This window comes from Tachypleus tridentatus, chromosome 2 (assembly GCF_004210375.1).
Source record: "Tachypleus tridentatus isolate NWPU-2018 chromosome 2, ASM421037v1, whole genome shotgun sequence".
Classification (NCBI taxonomy): domain Eukaryota; kingdom Metazoa; phylum Arthropoda; class Merostomata; order Xiphosura; family Limulidae; genus Tachypleus; species Tachypleus tridentatus.
The window spans coordinates 76600305-76621119 of record NC_134826.1 but is presented as its reverse complement, the minus strand read 5'-3'; the positions used below and the strand labels follow the sequence as shown (position 1 = coordinate 76621119).

Genomic DNA, 20815 nt, shown 5'->3' with positions numbered 1-20815 from the left:
TTTTGATCGTCTTTTGTAGAAGTTTATTGACAATTTTTTATTCCTTGAAAAGCATGATTATTGTTCATTTGTGCAAATAATTCTGAAACACTGTTTATATGGTATTTTTGGCTACTGACTGGAGAGTTTGGTTGCTGTTAATTTTGTGTCAGTAGTTAATGTGGACCATTTTTTGAGAGTCAAATCTAAACCCTGGTTAAATATTAAATGATTGTATAATCTGCAACAAAGATACAAAAATGGTCTGAGCTTCAGACATACTCACCTGCTGATTTATGTATGCTTTTACCACAAACTCTTCACAAAGTTGGATTTATTATGAAGCTAAAAGTAAAACTGTGTGCTGACTTTTACCTCAAACTATCCTCAAGATGCATGTATCAGGAAGCAAGTAGTAAAAGTTAATATTTTTTTTGTCTTTCTTTTGGTGCTGCATCGTGTCATTATTTCTGTGTTAATAAAAGTGTATGTACAAGTATATTTCATTGTTTATCCTAGTAATCAGTTAGTGCTTCAACCTATATCAGCATTTCTAATTAACTGAAACATTCACTATTTACATATAAAATTTACATTTAAGTTTAAAAAATTAAAATTTGTGGCTACAATTACAAATTTAGGTAGTGCTGTTGGAGTCTATTTAGAGAAGTGAAAATGTTTAACTTTGCACAGACGTTTTATGTACTATATTTTCAGCTAATAGAAATACCTATTGTATAATTGTTAGATTTTTTACTATTTTGTTTTAATTTTGAGTGATTTATGTCATAGGAACATTTTCTTGATCTTTTCAGGTTTAAAAATCCTACGATGTAGTGACCACTGTGATATAATAGGGCTTATCAAGGGTGAAAAAAAGTTCAGAGGTGCACACTGGCATTGTTACAAATGTAAAAATGGATTTAATCGTAGGAATGAAGCCATCAAGCATTACAAAACACATTTTCGACATCCAGGAACAACATTTCAAATTAATATATCTCAGGTAAGCCAAACGTTTTTTTATCATAATAGGTTAAGCAATTAAAAAGACACAAAGTTAATTATATTTTTTAAGAATGATTTGCATATGGTAATTTAATGGAATGTTATGACAGATTTAAGATATGGTGCTACAGGTTATATGTGTAGCACATATATATGATAAATCAGAGTACATTGCTGCCATGGATGGAGCTAGATAATTAGTGAAATTTGCTAATTGATTAATGATTGGGCTCATTAACTCTCTTTGTATGAGTATCCTTTTCTGCACATACAGGAGGTATTTAGTGACTTACATTCAAAATGTAATTAAACTACTTTTTGATTATATTATACCAATTAGTATAGCATAAATTCATAGCTAATAATCCATAATTTAATAGTAGCTTTAAGTTATTAACTTCATATAGCAGCATTAAGAAAATTCTGAATTTTCCCTAGTTTGAAAAATACAACTTTTTTTCTCTCTCTAGGCATCCCCTCTTCTGTAATTTATTCAACACCCCTCCAATAAGTATAAAATTTAATGTAAATTACTCAGTGTCAAATTATCGTAGCTCAGACAAAGCATCATTTATATAGCCTTTAATCTTGTTTGGTTACAGAGTTATCAAACAGAAAATCAGACCCTTCCTGTCACGTCCTCTCTTTCAGGATTTGTTAATAGTTTCCTATTACATTTAATACTATATTACTTGTAACTAATAGAAAGCCAAGATTGTCATCTATTATATGTTATATTATGTTACATTGTTTTCTGAACATAGAATTGTCAGTTGCTCTTTTAGAACAGTCTTCATTCCTAAGAAAAACATATTCACTAGCTTGGATAAATTTGTTACATATCTTGTTACATAGTTAGAAATCAGAATAACTGTGATAGTTATGGGACATTGTCTACTTTTTACATGTTGTTATTCTATCGTTTTGGTGCATTATTTAATTAAATATATTTAGTGCACTAATACTATTAAAAAAAGTGTCATGAATAGTTGACAGCAAATGAAAAAGAATTTCTAGATAATTATTTTAATTCTTGTTTTTTGATATGTATTAATTATTTATTATTATAAAATTAACTAAAATGTAAGAATATTAATTTATTTATGTTAATTAAGGATATATTAAGCAGAATAAATAATAATATAATAAATTTTCATGAGAATTGAAAAAAGATAATTTAGATTTTTTTTTTGGTGGTTATGAAGTCAGTCAAATTGATCAACCTTGTTTACATCTAGTATAGAGAAAATAATAGGTAAAATATAATGTTTTATTGAAAATAAATGTTTCAAATGTACTTAGGAGGTTTTAGAGATTGCACAAATGAAATTTGATATTTTTGGGACTAGGAGGTACTTAGGAGGTTTTAAAGATTGCACAAATGAAATTTGATATTTTTGGGACTATGAATAGTATTTTTAATTGCTCAGACGCATAACAAAATGGACTTGGTATATTCCCAAGATATAAAAAATAGTGAAAATAATTCATTAAAAAATTGATGTTTTTGTGTACAAAAACTTGTAATGTTTACCAAATTTTGTGAAAATACACATACTGTATTAAAGTGTATAATATAAATACTTAATTAAAACAAATGTTTTTACAGACTCAACATTTTATATTGAGCTCATTGTGAAAGGATTAATCTGTTATATTCAACAATCAGTTCTCACATAAGCCTAATTTTTTTATCTGTAGCTTGTTTTGAGGTTTTTAAGACAATTTTGAGGTGCTATTTATTTAATGTGATAAACATCTATGGGTGCATATGTTCAGGATTGTTACTTGTATAATCCTAAATAGACAATTTTACATGGAAATATATCTTACATACAATATGTGGATTTCTACATTCAAATTCTTGCTACTGAGAATACTGAATTTTTGTTGATGAACTTTGTAACATTGATCATAAAGCAGAAAAATACTAAACAGTAACTAGAGAAAAACTTTTTGGTATAGTTTGACATAAGTATGCTTAATTACAAGGACTGATTTTACAGTTTTATACAAACCCAGTATATGGGGCTGATTGAGCATTTGGTGATGAACAGAATGTTTATAGATACCTTTAGGTGATCAAGCATATGAATATTTAGGTGTGTTTTCTTTGTACAAAGGGATAGTAAACTTAATAACAAGTACCACTGGACTTGCTAGAGTGCATAACAATAATGCAGTGTGATGTAAACCAGAAATTTTATTTTGAATCAACAGAATGCTAATTTAACCTGTATCTTCATCAGTCATGACATTAATTGATTAAACTAACCAAATTTAATTACTTGGTTAGTAGTAATAATAAAATGGTAAGTAATAACAGAAACATTAATTTTAATTAGTTGATTATTGTTTTGACATAAATGGTCAGCCTAAATTAATCATAAGTTTTATGTGGCACTAATTGATATTCATAGATAATAGATTATATTCATTAACTGAAGTGTTGCCCAATAATAGCCATTGGTAGACTTATAGTTCGTGGAACTTATCAAACGTTTCCCAAGAGCAGGTATTCGGATAGTAAATTAATGAATAGTTGCAGAGCCTGGAGTATACCAATATAAATAAGTGGTCATATATGAGGATGTAAAAGGACTTCAGTAACCGTTGCCAAAGTTCATAAACTAATCATCAAATACTACCTTCTCTCTCAAAAGTGCTCACAGCAAATTTTAACATCATATAGTACAAAACATAGTACCAAATGACTGTTAAACAGCAATATCTATACCTGTGCATGAAAAGAAAAGAAGTAAAATAGGCTATGGCTAGTATAGAGATTTTTCCCTAATTAGCCACATGAGAAAGAAGTTTGCAAAACTTGTAGAAAAGTGAGCAAGACCAATCATTTAAAACCATTTAAGCAATGTACAGATGGGGTTTCCCAAGGATAACAGTTGCACTGATGCCATATTCATATTCTGTCAGCTTGGTGAGAGCACAAGAGAATAGTTGACAAGAAAATAATATTCAGTCAGGTCAAAGAAATTGCATTATAGACAATTCAATTCTAGAAGGTTATGGCATGAAGGCCTATTTATTGGACAATGTAAGAGCTTTGTATGTACTGTTAGAACATCAAGTAGACTGACAGATTGGATAAACATAACATCTGGCATACTTCAAGGATGTGTCCTGTTACTCTTCATAATATAGATGGACCGAATCACAAAAGAAGCAAATTTATTGTCAGAAAAAATCAATTATCTCATGTTTGCAGATAATCAGACCATGCTGACAAAAAAGAAAAGAAACTTCAAAACCATTTTAATAAACTAAACATACACTGAAAGAAATATATGAATCACTTAAAGTGAGGAGTTCAAGTATCTTGGGAGTGTCTTCAGTGAAAATGACAAGTTGTACTGTACATAGAGTTAAGAATTTGTCAGAAAGCAAACTGTGTAATGTGTCAGATGTCACCCCTACCATCCCTTAAAGACAGCCCTCTGTAAAGCTGTCAGTAAGACCAGGCTGGATGAATTAAGAAACAAAACAGTGAGACAACAGTTTGAAGTGAGACCAGTAATGAAACACATGGAAAGCTAGAGATTGAAATTATTTAACCATTTGTTGCAAATGAGTCCAGGGCAGCTACCAACATGAGCTTGAAATTTACAACTAACAAGAAACAAAGGCAGAGTAAGACCAAGTTGATATTGGTTCAATAGTGTCAAAGGAACAACTAAAAATGTAGAAGGACATTTGTATCTACCATATAGCTGAAAGGCATTAGTAGAGGACAAAAGAGAGAAAGTGTATATGCAACAGTATTTTAATTTTTAATTTCAGGTACCTAGATATTGAATATAAATTAAAAAACATTTTAATTGTATATTAGTTAAGAACTAATAAAATTTCTATAGCACAGTTGGAAATTGCAGAAACGATAAAGTAATATTACATGAAAGCTTCTAGTTATCTGCTGATAGCTCGATGATAAGTCTGTAGACTTACAACACTCAGAATTGGGTTTTGATAATCTTAGAGTGCAAGTTTGTGCTTAACTACAAACAAATAGTTATTAAAATTTTCTGCAATTATTAATAGCAAAATATATATCTCATTCAACCAAAGAAACCAGAGTTAAGCCAATTTGCAATTTTTTTTCTGTGCATAATTATCATGTGCTTCAATTCATCAGTTTCAATCCCACTATGCCAACTGTACAAGTCAAACATCTCTTGTTATGGAAGTGGAAAAAACACAAATTGACTGCAAACTTCTGTAATTTTATATTTAAAAAAAAAACTATGGTTAAGTAAGTTAACAACATATACTTTAATAACGTTTTATATTATTTTCTTTTAACACCAACTTTCTTCTAGTCTTTAGTAATTAATACTTTCTTTCCATACATTGCTGGTCTTTTAAATTATTTAATATTCATGATGCATTACTTATGCATTGGGAAGCTAGTGGAATTATGGAAGTAATATGGTTTAAAAATTTTGAGACATATCATGAAACAGCCTTAAGTGACTTTATGATTAATTCTTGAAGGAAAATTGGTTTTTTCTCACAACTGATTTTGGTTTTAACATTAATACATGTGAGCCTACAGTTTATATATATATATATATATATCATAATGCTACAAAATATACCTTGATATATGGTCATGCCTGAAAGATGAGAAAAATAAACTCTATAATATATTATTTTTGAAATAAAAATCACCATTTTTGATTAAAGTACTGTATTGGGCAGTAGCACATTTCTTGTGACCTCTATTTCATTTTAGTTACTGGATAAGCTTCATTTGTCAAATAAATAATTTATCCAATTATGTAATTTTTCTGCATAATATGATTGAATAAAAACATTCATTGTAAAAGTCTGTACTGACAATTCTTGGTTCCATCCTTTTTCTCTTTTAGTATAATTAATAACCTATGACAGCCTATTACTACTTACAATTACTGTGCACATTAAATGTGATAGAGTTCAGTTCTTTTAAAATCAAATTAGACAGGCCCTGTGCAAAGTATACTTATTAAAAACTCAGTAAGACAACATTAAGTTTTACCCATTGCTTTAAAATCTTTATTAAGTTACAAGGACATACTCAATATCATCAGGAAGGAGACAGCAATGAAAAACCCTATAGTATTGTTTCCAGTTTTTCTGCATAACAGAAAAACATTGGAACTAGTCAGAATAAATGGTACTGCCATTTATCTTTTATAATATAGGATTTCAAAAATACATTTCTGTAATCCGTAGACCTGAATCTTACCTAACATTGACTCTTGGGTTTTCAGATATTTCTAAAGCTTCTATTGTACTTAATTGGTGTTCATTATTTAACCCTATCAAAATGGGTCTTCCTATGGATATGTTATTCCATTTGTTGACATGCATTTAAAATTAATTGAATGACTATTTTGTGAATTTATGTTAACAAATTTTGTGTCAAATTGTACATTATAATTCAGTTTTAGTATTGTACCTCAGTTAATTTTGTAATTTAAAAGTAAAACAAAACACAACAAACATTGATTTTTGTGTGTCACCTAGTATGTTGAATGCAGCATGTGGTAACAGGTGCCTGACCAGATATTCATTAACCGTTTAAAATGGCCTTAAAGTGCAGAATTGAATGGTTAAAGAATATCTACAATTGATCTTGTAAGTTTATTTATGTGATATGTTTGTCTGTCCTGGACTGTACTCACACTTGGACCATGTAGATAAAAGAGAAGAAGATAGCTGCCCGTCTATTCCATGCATAAATCAGTATATCCTGCTTTTCAAAATTGGTTTCATGGTCACCCATTGCACTGTCTTAGGTGTTGGTGTTCCTCTGGATTCTCTACCACACTTTCAACCACCCTTCTTCTAATGGAATTTGAGAGTTCTTACCACTTTCTAGTTCAAGCTGCTCGAATGATGGACTGTGAAGGCATCCTGCTGAATGTGTTAATGAAATACATATAATGTATATAAATGAATATAAACCATTCAATTGAGTGTAGGATAGTGGGTATTTTATTGGTGTAGATGATGAGGTATCCCCCCTATATAACATGAAAGTGAGCTGTTAAAGCTGCAGTTTACCCATTCAATTGAGATCCCTAATCCTACTTCCATGTGGATGGCAGTTTCCATAGACTTGGTTTTTGATTTATAGCTGAACCAATCAACATATTTTTTGTGCCTGTAATGTCTCCATTCCCTCATTCATTTATATTCTTTTTACTCCCATCTTTGTTGTGAGTCATAGTGGAGGTACTTGCAGATTACTACAGTTCTTTCATTTCCACTATCTTTCAATGATCGTTATTCTGAGGATATTTTCAAAATGAGACCCAGGAGTTTTTGTAGGTGATCTTGTGTGCAGGTTTACTTAACCTGAATTTATTATTCCAAGGATGTTACTGTGCTTGGGCCAGTTTGGGGCATTATATTTCTGAGTAAGATGGTTTACATTACATAGACACCTTTTCTATGCCAGATGTTGAGTTCCCAGATCAATTATTCATTTTCTTACTTTGTTATCATATGCCTGTTCATAGGTCAGATAGTATATGGGATGAACTTAAGGTGAAAACACTATGATACTTTTTTGAACCTCCAGTTGAATGTTAGCTCCCAGCAGCATGGGTTTTGGATGTAGTTGACTTGCCATGTACTGTCTATTGTACCATAGCTACTCCACATCTAGGGGCATGTATTTTAATCTTACACACTTTTATGTATTCAAGGATTGAGTTTAATAAATATTGTATGGTTTGGATCACTATCTTGCCATTGTTCTCCCATTTAAATGTGCTCCTTCATCTCTCTACCCATATACACCATATATTTCCACAATGGGCAGAGTATATCTTGTTCAAAAGTGATGTGGTCTCCCGCATATAATCTTTTACTCCAAAAATCTCCTTTTGGGGAGTGTCCTGTGGATACTTTCAAAGGATACTTCTTTCTTTCCCTTGCACCGGTCCTTCCATCTATTCAATGTGGGATTCTTACTACTTACATGAGAAGAGGTAAGGTACTGTATTGGAATTTATAATTTTCTTATACTGAAAATGTATTTGTAAAAGATATTAACCTCTTCTCTTACTTGTTCCACATTGAATACTAGTGCTTTCACATTCTGCAAACACTCAAGTGATAGTTTGGTAGAATGAACAAAAGGAGTTATGTGTGTCAAGAATGTGTTTGTATGTATGTCTGTTGCATTCTTATTGGTAGATGGTTGTTGCAAAATAATTTGCATGCAAGACATTGGAATTAGTCAATTCCATATGGGTGGAGGTTTTAAAGTTTCTGACATGCCCAAAAGTTTTTTTTGCACGTGATAGGCAACACTGTGAGAAAAGGTGCCTATCAGAAATACATTTTTAGTGTAAGAAAAGTATAACTTTTAAATGTCTATATGTATGATTAATATTCATTTTACCACAGTTACAAGAAATTTTATAAATACCACATTTATCTATAACTTTGATTTTATCTTTAAAGCAAACTAAAATGTTTAACCCATAGTGGAAATGTTATGTGACAACATATTTGATAAAAACATTACCAATATATGAGGGGACCATTTGAACATATGACAAATTAATATTCTTTCTTTCAATCTTACTAATTATAAGATTAATACAGTGTGAAATTTTAATATGTTACACATCTGATTACTAATTATATCAGTGATGTTACCAATAAATCTTCTGTCAATGAAATCATGCTTCAAGGTATGTAAACAATGCAATAAGGTTCTTCACTGCTGTCTCCTTCTGGATGGTGGTGAGTCAATGACCAACAGAAACGTGTAGAAATTATTAGGTAGGACCTAGTGTCTTAAAATTTTCAAGTATTGTACAACTTTTAATTTTGTTATACTGATGTTTTTAACAAGTTCAATTCCTTTAAGTAGTTTTTTACAATATGTAGAAATATAAATAGATAAATATTCACTCAGATAATAATTTGAATAATTTAACTCTGTTAGTTTTACCAGTTATGATGGTAAGTAAGGATTTATTAGCTGTTTCATTAACTATACAGTAAGTTAAAGTATTATGTAGTGTTTACCAGACTTTTATTGTTCTAATAAGATTAACTTTTTATTTATATCTTTCTTGTGGCAAAAATGTTCTGAACTAATAAAATTCAAAATCTAAAATAATATTTATTTTTAAAGCAATAGAAAAGCTACAACAAGTATTGGAAATATTCTTGCATATACAAAATCTTTCAAGAGTAAAAAATATTCTGTTATAGAATGTTGCAAGAACTGACGATATAAATTTTTCATCTGAAACCACGACAGCTGAAAAATCACTTCTGCTCTCCATGAATGGTTGTAAGTTCAGCATATTTTTTTCTTACTAATATGATTGAATTCTAATGTTGTACAGTAAAGAATTAGAAAGTACATAAATACATTGACACTGATGATTCTACTAACTCTTGATAACGTCATGTTTTTAAACAAATATTGTTTGAATAATTATATTTTTATCTCAGTGGTAAATAGCTGCTTTTATTTTCAAAGTGTTGTGTTTTGTAAACAAAAAGGAAACTTTATTAAAACAAAAATTTATTTGTTTAGCTTTTAGGTCACTGTTTCATTGCCACTCACTGGTCATAGGTATGGAGGTGTTCCTTGTTTGTCTTCCCTCTCTCACTCTGTGATAAAATTAGTTTTTGAGTATATATAGATACAAAATGATTTTTAATATGTATATAAAGCTCGGCCAACTCTAGTAACATCTCTTTTCTGTATGTAGTTTGGTGTTTGTGTGTTTTATCATAAGTCCTATTATGCATTGTGTGAAAAAAATCTGTTGTGTACATTGTTTATGTTGAGTATATATATATATATATATTTATTTAAATACCATGATGAATATAAGAGTAATATGTCCAAGTACAGTACTGTAGTGCATATAATATTTCAAAGCTTAATTATTTTTGGTAGCATTACCTTGCAAGAAGAAAATAGCAGCATTTACTGAGTGTCATGAGAGATTGTGAGCAGTAAAGTAGTTTCTTTTGGATTTTATTAAAAAGAAAGAAGCTTAAATGTATAAAATATAATTTTAACAACAATAAATAAAATGCATAGTGCCATAAGTTCATATTGGTTCAAACATTGTTTTAAACTCAGTAATTCATAAAGTGTAAAACAGTAAGTTTCATTTGTTTCTAAAGTTATTTCATATATTACCTCTTAATCTCTAATAATTCATCTGCTTTGAAAGTTGTGGTATTTGTGCTCAATACATTAGTTAAGTTTCCTGAAATGTATGCACATACAAATAACTTAAGTAATAACATCAATACCTGTTTTAATTGTCAACTTTAACAAAATTTGGTTAAGAAAATATTTTATTTATCTATTAATGTGTCTGTGTATGTGCTTAAGCAAAAGATCATTGAAGTTGCCAGCATTTTTTTGAAAAATCCACAGAATCTTTAACTCTACCTGCTCTGGTATTGTTTACTGCACATAATGCAATGTTTTCATGTCTTACCTTTAAAATTTTATTAACTTTAAATTAGTACAAAGAGGTTATGTGGTTGGTCATATAAACAAACCTCGTGTTGAAGGAGTTGAAGGTATTTGGAATTAAACGCTCGCTTTCTACAAGTCAGCATTAGCTAAAAGTTATTAATGCAACTGTCACATGGTTCAGTCTTACTTTTCATCAGAAGTTTTGCTTGTCCCTTTATTGAGTTTAATAAGTATTGAATGCTTTAGAACTAAAGTGTAAAAATCAGTATTAATGAAAGTTTGAAGTATTCTTTCGTATAAACATTTGTAAAGAATATGCTTTGTTATTGATTTGTGATTTCAATTCAAGTGCATGTTTTTAAATATTTAAAATAAAACCATTTGGGGACAACCTTTAACATTCAGTGTACATGCAACTCTACAATGGAATATTAAAAAATACCTATTCATTGACTGGTTGGTATTAAAATTGTTACTTATTTGAATTTTTGTATATACATTTTAAAGAAACTTGTGTGTCTAAATGTGTAAGCATGAAATAATTATTTGCCTTTCAAACTGTATTATGTTGACATATTTGTATTACTTGAATGTATTTGCAATCATAAATCTCTACAGTATTGAGGTCAACAGAGTTTCTCACACTTTTATATATAGCTGAATCATCAGCCAAAGATAAGGCAATCTTTTGACACCATGACAAAAATGTGAAAGTTGTTACGTATAATAGTAGTAAGGACCTTTATGAAACTTCCTTACTTATATTTTATTAGCTTTTATAGAAATTAGACCAACAGTTTTTTATAGTTAGCATGTTCTTGCAATATGAATGTAGACTTGGAATCCAAATGTAGTATTTGTCAGGTAGTAATGCAGCATGTACATTCAGGTTTCTGGCAAATAAAGTGTTAAATGTGCATAGCCTGTAGTTTCCAAAAGGAATATCAGAAGTTTTCTTTCACTGAAACCTAATATTTCATTTGTCAATTTGCCTAATTGGTGATGATAATTATGCTTAAAAAGTTTTATTATCCTGTTGTTATTGTGGAATGATTACCAAAGATTCTAGTTTTCAAAAGTATCAAGTGGGTACACATGTAGCAATGAAACACAGTACCTAATATTAATTAGAATTACAGTGAAATAAGTAGCATGTATACACATACAGTAAATAAGAAGTATATGGTCTGCTATATCTTGTATATAGTATTTTATTCTTTAACAATATGAAATTTACAAAGAATGTATAAATGAACTCGGAGTGCATGCACTTCCAATATGATACTTTCTTCCTCTCACAAGATTAGCTATTGTTGTTCATTGCTGCCCCTCATATGCAAACTTATTCTTTTTCTTGGAATCAAGTGTTTTTAATGTGTCTTATGTAAATCATGAAGAGTTGCCTTTCCACCAATAGGAGCAGTGTACACTCATATGATGCATGTTACTCCCTATGTGCACTTCTACCAAATTATCACATCCTTGTTTTGCAGCACTATTTAGACATTTTTTTGTCAATCTTTTCGGTTTCATGTTCATATTTAGTATACTCATGATGTGATCTTCATTTATTATAACTTTTAGGTTTTCTGGAGTTTGAAATTTGCCTTCATTTATCTCACTTTACTTTAGTTGCATTTGTAAGGTAATGCTACCAATTTGGGGGATCATGCACAGGTGTGGGCAAACTGGCATGGGCTTTTATTGGTGTTTATTCTTTGGCAGATTGAACATTAAAAAGTTCAGCCTCTTTCGTTGATTGTAACCCACAATCTTTTCTGTAGACATCAGCTTTGTTCAAGCAGACAAAGATATTGACAGCTTTTTTTCACTGCCAGGTTTGAAGTGTTTGGTTCTTTAATTGTACTCTGCAGTCTCTATTCCCAATATGAAAATTCTATATTCTTTTTACATGTTTATAATGGCTTTAATTCACATTTTTTCATGGAAAGTTTCCATCTTATTTTGTCAGTTTGATCACGTACTGTCTGAACTTTCATCAGACCTCGTCTCATGCTTTGTGGTTCACCATTTGCCATATAATATGTCAACTTTGAAGAGATAAGATATTTTACAAATTCATTACCTGTAATTATTCAAATACCATAATATATGCTTACTAGATTAGTTAATACTAAGTTCCATTATGATTTGTAATTTCTGTTTTATTTCTATACCATTTCATTAGGCTTAACATGGTATGTCCTTTGTTAGTTTAATTATGTTCTTTCTTTACTTTTATATCATTATTTTTATTTTATTTTGTTAATAATTTTCTTCTTCTCTTTGTTTGGATGGAACCCATGAATCAGGACCCACACAGACTTCTCCCCATATTATGACTGTTTATTGTTCAGTTTTTCTTTTCATTCTGTACTGTGTGATTAGGCTTAACTAGTTTTTATACTTTTCAGTTTCACCACAGTTCTAGTTTAGGTTTCCTTGTTATTTCTGGTCACTATCTTTGTTATTTGGCATCATTACTGTACTTATTGGTTTATTCATGGTTTTATTGATGGATTCATATCTACTTAGGTTCCAGTTTTTCTTCCTCATGACATCATATGGAATTCAAAATCTGTGCTGTTTTATTCCCATTCTATATGTCGACTGATTCATTTTGTTTTTCTTTATAGTTTATTCTTTTACTTACTTTATTTCCTCATTCTTACCATTCATTTCATTTAGCTTATTCTTTATACTGTTAATAATTTACCCTCCTTAACAGTAATTAGTTTATTGGTTTCCTGTAATTTTATGAACAGTTTAATGTACACTTTGATTCCAGGGTTTTTTACAACTCAACATCATAAGGAATGCATTTCATACACCATTTTTCACTATGTCAACTAATTCATTTTTTTCCCTTATAGTTACTTTCTTTAATTTCTGCTGTATACTTCTTACTATTAATTTTGCTTCATGTATAATTTATCCTTCATAGTAGTAGCAACTTAAATTCATGTGTTGGTACCTGGAAAACAGTTTCTGTCATATCTGCTTACACTATTGCTCACCTTCCCCATCTAATGGCTAAACTTATTTTCCAATGCCTTAAAGTTTTCAGTTGTCACTGACATTGTCATGGAATTCTATTCATAGTTCTATTGCATATCTGCTAGATAGCAACTTAAGTTTAAGCAATTTACTTAAGCAATTTAAGTAGCAACTTAAATTCATGTGTTGGTACCTGGAAGACAGTTTCTGTCATATCTGCTTACACTATTGCTCACCTTCCCCATCTAATGGCTAAACTTATTTTCCAATGCCTTAAAGTTTTCAGTTGTCACTGACATTGTCATGGAATTCTATTCATAGTTCTATTGCATATCTGCTAGATCCTTTTTACACATTTCAGACATGTTTTGCAGAATATTATCTTTGTCTTCTGTGCTGTTCCTTTTGTCTCTCTTCCATTTGAGTAATTACTAGCCTTACTTTCTTTGGGCTTTCAATTTTACTGTAGTTTATCTTCAGGCAGATTTCTTCCAGCATTTGTCTTTTTTTTTCTTCCTTATTGTCAATTATACCTTTAATGTTTCATGTTTCCCCTTATTCAATATCCTTTTTCATATTTTGTGTTTTTTGAGGGATACTTTATCTTACTTCCCTCCATATTGTGGTTTTTGCCAAGTTCATTTACTTCTTGCATGGTTTCATTGCTTTTGGATTAGTATCAAGTGTCACACTACTGCTTGTTTTCCTTTGCATTATTAATAAGGTTTTATATCTCTGTTCCTTTTCTTCCATTTTCCCTTTCTTGGAGGTATTTATACTGTGGTTGGCATCTGTTCGTATTTCCTTACTTTTCACGTATTAGATCTGTTCTTTTGGGCCCCTTTGCATGATATTCCTACCCTTGAGTGTCATATTCCATTGCTATTGCTTTGCTCATAGTTTGTTTTTATTGAATTTACACATTATATCCATCTTAACCTCCCCTTATCTCTATGTGGTATCTGGTACCTCCTCCTCTAGCTAGAGCTGTGAATGCCTTCAGCAGGGATTGGTCCCACAGGTTCTTGTATGTTCTTCCCCTGTTCTTACTTCCATGTACAATTTCCCTCATTTCTACCATTTGTTAGGTCATTCTAATTGCTTCCTTTGGCCAGTTCAACCATTGCTTAGAAATTCTTCATACTACTATGATGGGTGAGGTTAATAAGACTATAATTGTTGCACATTTTATTAATGAACTTAGTCTGATCACCATATGTCATTAAAGTAAAAAGAAAATGACACAGATTTCTTGAGAGAAAGCACAAGGAGTCCTCTCTCATTATATTTGAGAAGCCTTCAGTTAAGAAGAGTAGAAGGTGGAATTTTGAATAGTTATTTTCTGTTTGTGGATATGGATGTTGTTTTGCTGTTTTTTGTTTCATTTCTTCTTTAAAGAGTGTATACATATGGTTATAATTACATTTACAGTTTACATATGCTTATTAAATATGATTACTTGTATTACTTATATTTGTTTATACTGTAAAATTAATATTTTCTTCACTGTGTTTATATTCTCGTCATACATTTATCTTTTTTTTATTGTCGATAATGTGGTTACATGGCAGATAGTGCATAAAACATATTGTTATTATTTTTAATTACATTAACTGATAGTTCTTTTAAGGTTTGGCTATAGGCAAAACTTTTACTGCATAATGGCTGTTTCTCTTGGTCCATTTGGTTAACATTGTAACTACCACAAAAAATAAAACTAAATCTAAATTTTTTTTTTTTTTTTTTAATAGAATGACCACAAGTTGTAACAGAAATCTAGTTATTTATCCTAAACAGGCTTATAACAATTTATATCTGTTTTCATTTCATTTTTTTATTTCTCTGTGAACTATTAAACCTATGTAACAAAGCTATCTTATCTAACCTAATAAGTTTCTAATTTTTATTGTTAGTTATTTTTATAACAATAAATTAAAACTATACATAGAAGACAAATTTAGCATTTAAGTTTTGTTTTTTGTGTTCTTTGCTCTTGGCCCTCATCAAAACTTGAAACTTATTTTCTTTGCAATGATTGTAGTAGTGCATAAGATAAATTTTGTCTTAAACATGCAGTTAAGAACACAAAATATTAACATGAAAAAATACAATGATATAAAACTATCATAACTTAACTGGCTTTCTAACTAAAATGTAATAAAATTAGAAGTTCTGGTTAAAGTGGATTAAAATAGTTCCCTTACCTAGTGAAGGTGACATTGGCAATATCAGTATTGAGTCTGTAGGTCAAATAATTCAAAACCTATTGTGTAAACCTTATACAGAAATCAATTGATTCTTTACATTTTGTCTCTCCGTTGGTTATAAATAATCCAATAGTAATTATCAGAAAAAGAATTACTGACATTTTATGAAAAAAGGATGTGATAGAAGATCATGGCACAGGGGTTAGACTTTCTAAAACAAGAAGAATGAGAGTAATAAGATCATACTTTGAGAGTAATAAGATCATGCTTATGCGTATTGATATCTATACAATAAGTGTGTAATTTATGTTGAACTCAGAACATCATATAGGGGTTGTAAGAAGGAAAAAGGGCAGTGCCACATGATATTGAATGGTGAAGATTGCTAATTTATTTGAATAGTTCCATTTAAAAATGTGAAATTAAAACATGCACTTAAATGTGGTGTATTAATTATGTTGTGATGCTAAGTCTGTTAAGGTACATCGGTAATAAAGTAGTTTAATTAAATTTTGAATGTAACCCTGTGAAAAGTCACGAGCTGGACCCCCACTTGCGTTATAAAAGCAACAGAGAAATTCTTCATCTCAGAAGACAAGCACTCTAAACACTAGTTAAATACCCATGTGAAAAATGACTACTTAAACCCTCCTATTGGAAGGTCAAAACATTGTTCTCTGCTAGTCAATAAAAGTGTTAATACCCTTACCAGCCATTCTGAGATACATTTTTATTTCAAGTGGGTTTCTCATCCTCAAGAATATGGTAATCTGTTTGTCAAACCATCAAAGATACCAAATGTACAAAAATGTCCCTTCTACACCTGCTTACCATACCTCAGGAGACAAAGCTTCTTTGTCATCAAACAGTTCAAAAACATAATGCAAAACTTACTATCCCCAAATTAACTTGAAAGTTATTATGAAACTGAATTTCTGGCCCACTTTTTACCTCACTACAAAGATCATTTACTTGACTGCCTATTGTCCACATATTGTCTGTTTATACATGTCTGGCAACTGTAAGGTTTCCTGTGTTGGTGAAACAAAAAACATAGCCTTAAAGTACAAACATCTGAATGCATGTGTATATTTATAAAAACTGGAAGAAAGGTTACAAAACCTCCCAGTTCCACTATCTATTAGCACAATACAGTAACAGGATATTCAACTTTTTTATCCAATTTTGAAATTCTATCAATAGCCAAACATGATACTGAACCTCTTAAAAAAGAAACATTAATAATAAAAACTCTCCTTCTGTTCCTAAATAATACACAGCCTTCATTAGATTTAAATTTATTTTAACTATTTCCTTTTGTACCAACAATTTTCTTTTCTTTTCTTATATTTGTATATTTAAATTGTTTGATTCTTATGTATATATTATTAAATCTGCACAAATCAAGAAAAATAATAAGTTAGAGAAATTAATTACAATTTCAATGTCGTAAGCTGTAGTAGAACAGTATAGTTTATATATTTATGCTTCTTGGTGTGAATGGCTCTGGATATTGGAGCTGGTGAGCCAGGTTTGTAACATGAAGTATCTGCTGGACTTTAAGTTGTGGGTGTGCTGTTATAGTGAAAGTATGTGTGTTAACTAAATTAATGTAAAAATACACTTTTTGAACAAAATAGTAGTAGTACAAAGACTAAGAAATTGTAGGTTCAACATTTGTGTGAGTCCTTCTGTCTGTAGAAAACTTAGTAGGACTAAAGAGTACACATTAAAGTGTTGTTCCAAAAGTGTACATATTTTCTCACAAACATACATTCTTTATTTGCAACATGTTATTTCTTTTTAAAAGTTTTTTTTTTCTGAATTATCCTTAATTGGCTTTAATATTCTCGCTAAACTAGCACTTAAGTAGACCTTTAATTAAAATTATATAATATTTTATTCTATGTTTCATAATAAATGATGCATAAAAATTGTAAAACTTGATGTATTCATCCACCTGAACTGTATTTGTTATAACAAAATGCATAATCTATTATTTTTGTTAGAATGATATGAGAGATATTAAGTGTGATACTTGGTGAGACTCCATAATTACAGAATTGAGGTAAAAAAGAAAGACAACTGTACACTCCACAAAGCTTCACCAGTAAAAAGCATCATCAGGTACAGACTGAAATGGTTTGTAAACATGTTTATATGTAGTTTAACCAAAGAACCAGAAGTACCCTTGACCCTCACCACGAAATAAATGGGGTGCAAAGTGGAGAGGAGCTGAATTTGTTTTCAAGACTTATTTCTAAAACTTCCATGCTGTCTAGTATTTTTTACCTTTTTCACAGATATGAAAATTTTGCATTTTCTTTTCAGATAAAATTGTGATTTTAATAAGGTGGGATGCAAATATTTTATTCATTTTCTTTAATTTCTAGCTTCTAGAATGTTCTTTAATTCTTGTTTTTATGAAACATTCTGCCTCAAAAGTGTATAAACTGTTGCAGTCTTGATATGTTAATTGATAAACACTATTGTTACTGTACATTTTGATTTTGTTTTTATTGTTGCACAAAATTTTGCACAGATTGTTTGCATGGTAAAATTCTAGTCTGTAAATTTCTTTGCTTAGTGTGTTATATACTTTGTGAGGTTTTCCAGTATAATTTATTTTAAGTCATTTCTGTTTGTTTTCTATGTCATTTGATGCAGAATATGGGTGTATTTTGGCTTCTTGCTGTTACCTAGAATTACATTTGGTTGATTCAAAATAAGAATTTGTAACTTGAGTAACTTTGCCTGCAAACAGAATAATAAAAAATTGGGAATTTAAACCTATAAATATGGATAAAGAATTACTTGTTAAGGTATCTATCTCATACAGTTTATGGTGATTTAGTATAACTATTGACTATTTGATCACATTAGTTCAAGATGTAAAAGGTTAAGCTGCAGCTGGAAATTGTTGTGAAGATTTGTTTGAGAATATAGTGAGCATTTATAGTTTGTGTAACTAAATTTTCTATATATAATGCATAGCAATAGGAAGATATATGCCTAAACTAAAACACACCTCCCACTAAGTGTGTATAAAATTTTAGTAAAAGAAATGCAGCCTTTTCAGATAAAACATGTACATATGTTTGAAACATATAACCCTTTGTGTCTTTTAAAATAATTATTCAATGAATGTGTGTAATCAAATGTAATATGCAAATTGATTTTTTTTTCTTTTACTCCTTCACTTCATACTTAATATAGGTGTTGGATCCCTCAAGACACTGATTGTATAGTGCACAAAGCATAGAGTATCTTCATGTTACAGTCATCTAATATTCATCTATTATTGGCTGGTAATTCCTGTTTCACATTATACTTAAGTTTTGTTGAAGGAACACTAGATACTTGTAAGAAAGTTAACTTTGCAGGGTAATGATAACACCATTTACACTGTTATATTCTTAGCTTATGTAAAATACAGAAGGAACAAATCAACTTTTCAATATCCCTATGGCTTTTGCAATACCTTATTTTGTATTCTATAAAAGGTTTGGATACAATATACCAAGCCATCTTTGTTGAAGGCTGTCAAGATGATAATAGCTACAAATGGGCAGTTTTCCTACTCCTCTATGTCTCTTTTTGAACTGAATCTTTACTGTTTAATGTGCATTTTACCTGAACATACTATTAGGGTTTTATGCAATTCCTTGCAATTTCTGTTATGATTGATTGTTGTGGTTCATGATTGTCAGAAATGCAGCTTGCAACTGCAGCAGTGTTTGTTTTAATTTTGTGGCCATTGTGTGTGTGTGTGTGTACTAAAATGGAATGAAAAGTTTAATTTGTATCTCTGAGTGACACATCTGTAATTCGTAGGAATAGTGTATTTAGCATTTTATTTAAAGTGATAAAATAACCACGAGAGCTTAAAATAATAAGAAATACCATGTTGTATGCTCAGAATAAAGATGTTAAATATTAAGGCATTTAAAAGATCCTTGTATTTTAAATTTCATTACATGAAAATATTTTGGTCAGTGTTATTGAACTTTTACTTATCTGATAATACAAAATTAATGCAACACATACATGTATTTCTTAAATAGATTAGGTATCTTTTTCTTAATTTGTTAAAGCTTGATTTTCTGTTCATTTCTTTTTAATTATCTTTTATACAAACATTTTTTTCATAAGATATGCATGAAAATAAGTTTCCCAAAAATCTGTTTTGGTATATAGAGAATCTTTCTACTTTTAGTGTCTGCCATTATTCTTAATGGGCAAGGTATTGGTGATAGTGAAGGAACTTGTGCTATGACAAATGTTTCTGAATCTTCTGGTGAAGTGGAAACTGCTGCCATCATGATAATTGAAGAAGATCCTTATGGAGTGTCTTCTGTTGTTAACACAGAAGAAATAGAGGTAATATATCTTTAGTTTCTGAGATTAGTATTGAAATCATAGGTAGTTAAACATGTAGATTTTTTTGTAAAGGTTCAAATATATATAATTATAGAATATACAAAAGTTTTTCCTCAAGGGAAATTTATTTGTGTTGAACTAGTTATATTGTCAAGTAATAACTAAGGAAAAACTGTCAAAATACATTTATGTAGTGAAACCATTAGGACTGTGGGTTTAGTAGAGTTGATTATTAGATAACAATCCATATGTAGGCCAACTGTCTTGCAAGAAATAGTTTTTTAATGATTTTTTTATCAGTGGCATTCTAGCTGCCTACTTTTGTACTGATTCTCCTTCATTTTCTTTATCTAGCTATACTATACAGTACTTTGTTTAACTGTAGTTTAATTCATTCTTAATGTTGTTGAAGACCTTCCATGGTTGTCATTTGATCCTTATTAGTTCCACAGAGGCTTATATTCTTCCAGCAGAGATACGCTAGATTTGATATAGAAACTTCTTTGTGCTCATCAGGTTTATTACTTAGCTTTACCATTGCCTGACCTAGTGCATATATCCAACTGACAGTCTTAACATTTAATTACTATGTTTTCTGCCATCCATTTGTGGATCAGTCACTAAACTTTATATCAGTGGCACTGTCTAACTGTGGTTTATTACTTTTACAAAATCATGGAAGACTGTGATCTGTTGTTTCCATTTCCACATGCGTGCTGCTTGAGGGAAGTTTGGAAGCTCCAATAGCCTTATGTAAGATGTTATTACT

The 20815-nt window shown here is 30.1% G+C and overlaps 1 protein-coding gene across 3 annotated transcripts in view; it reads left to right on the top strand.

Moving 5' to 3' along the window:
* LOC143244276 (uncharacterized) overlaps positions 1–20815 on the top strand; it is a 43297-nt gene that overhangs the window by 7670 nt on the left and 14812 nt on the right. For all 3 annotated transcript variants that reach the window (XM_076488637.1, XM_076488636.1, XM_076488635.1), the window contains 3 exons: positions 795–985; positions 9226–9307; positions 19883–20046. In XM_076488637.1, the coding sequence (XP_076344752.1) occupies positions 795–985; positions 9226–9307; positions 19883–20046 (437 nt within the window). The remainder of the gene's footprint in view (positions 1–794; positions 986–9225; positions 9308–19882; positions 20047–20815) is intronic.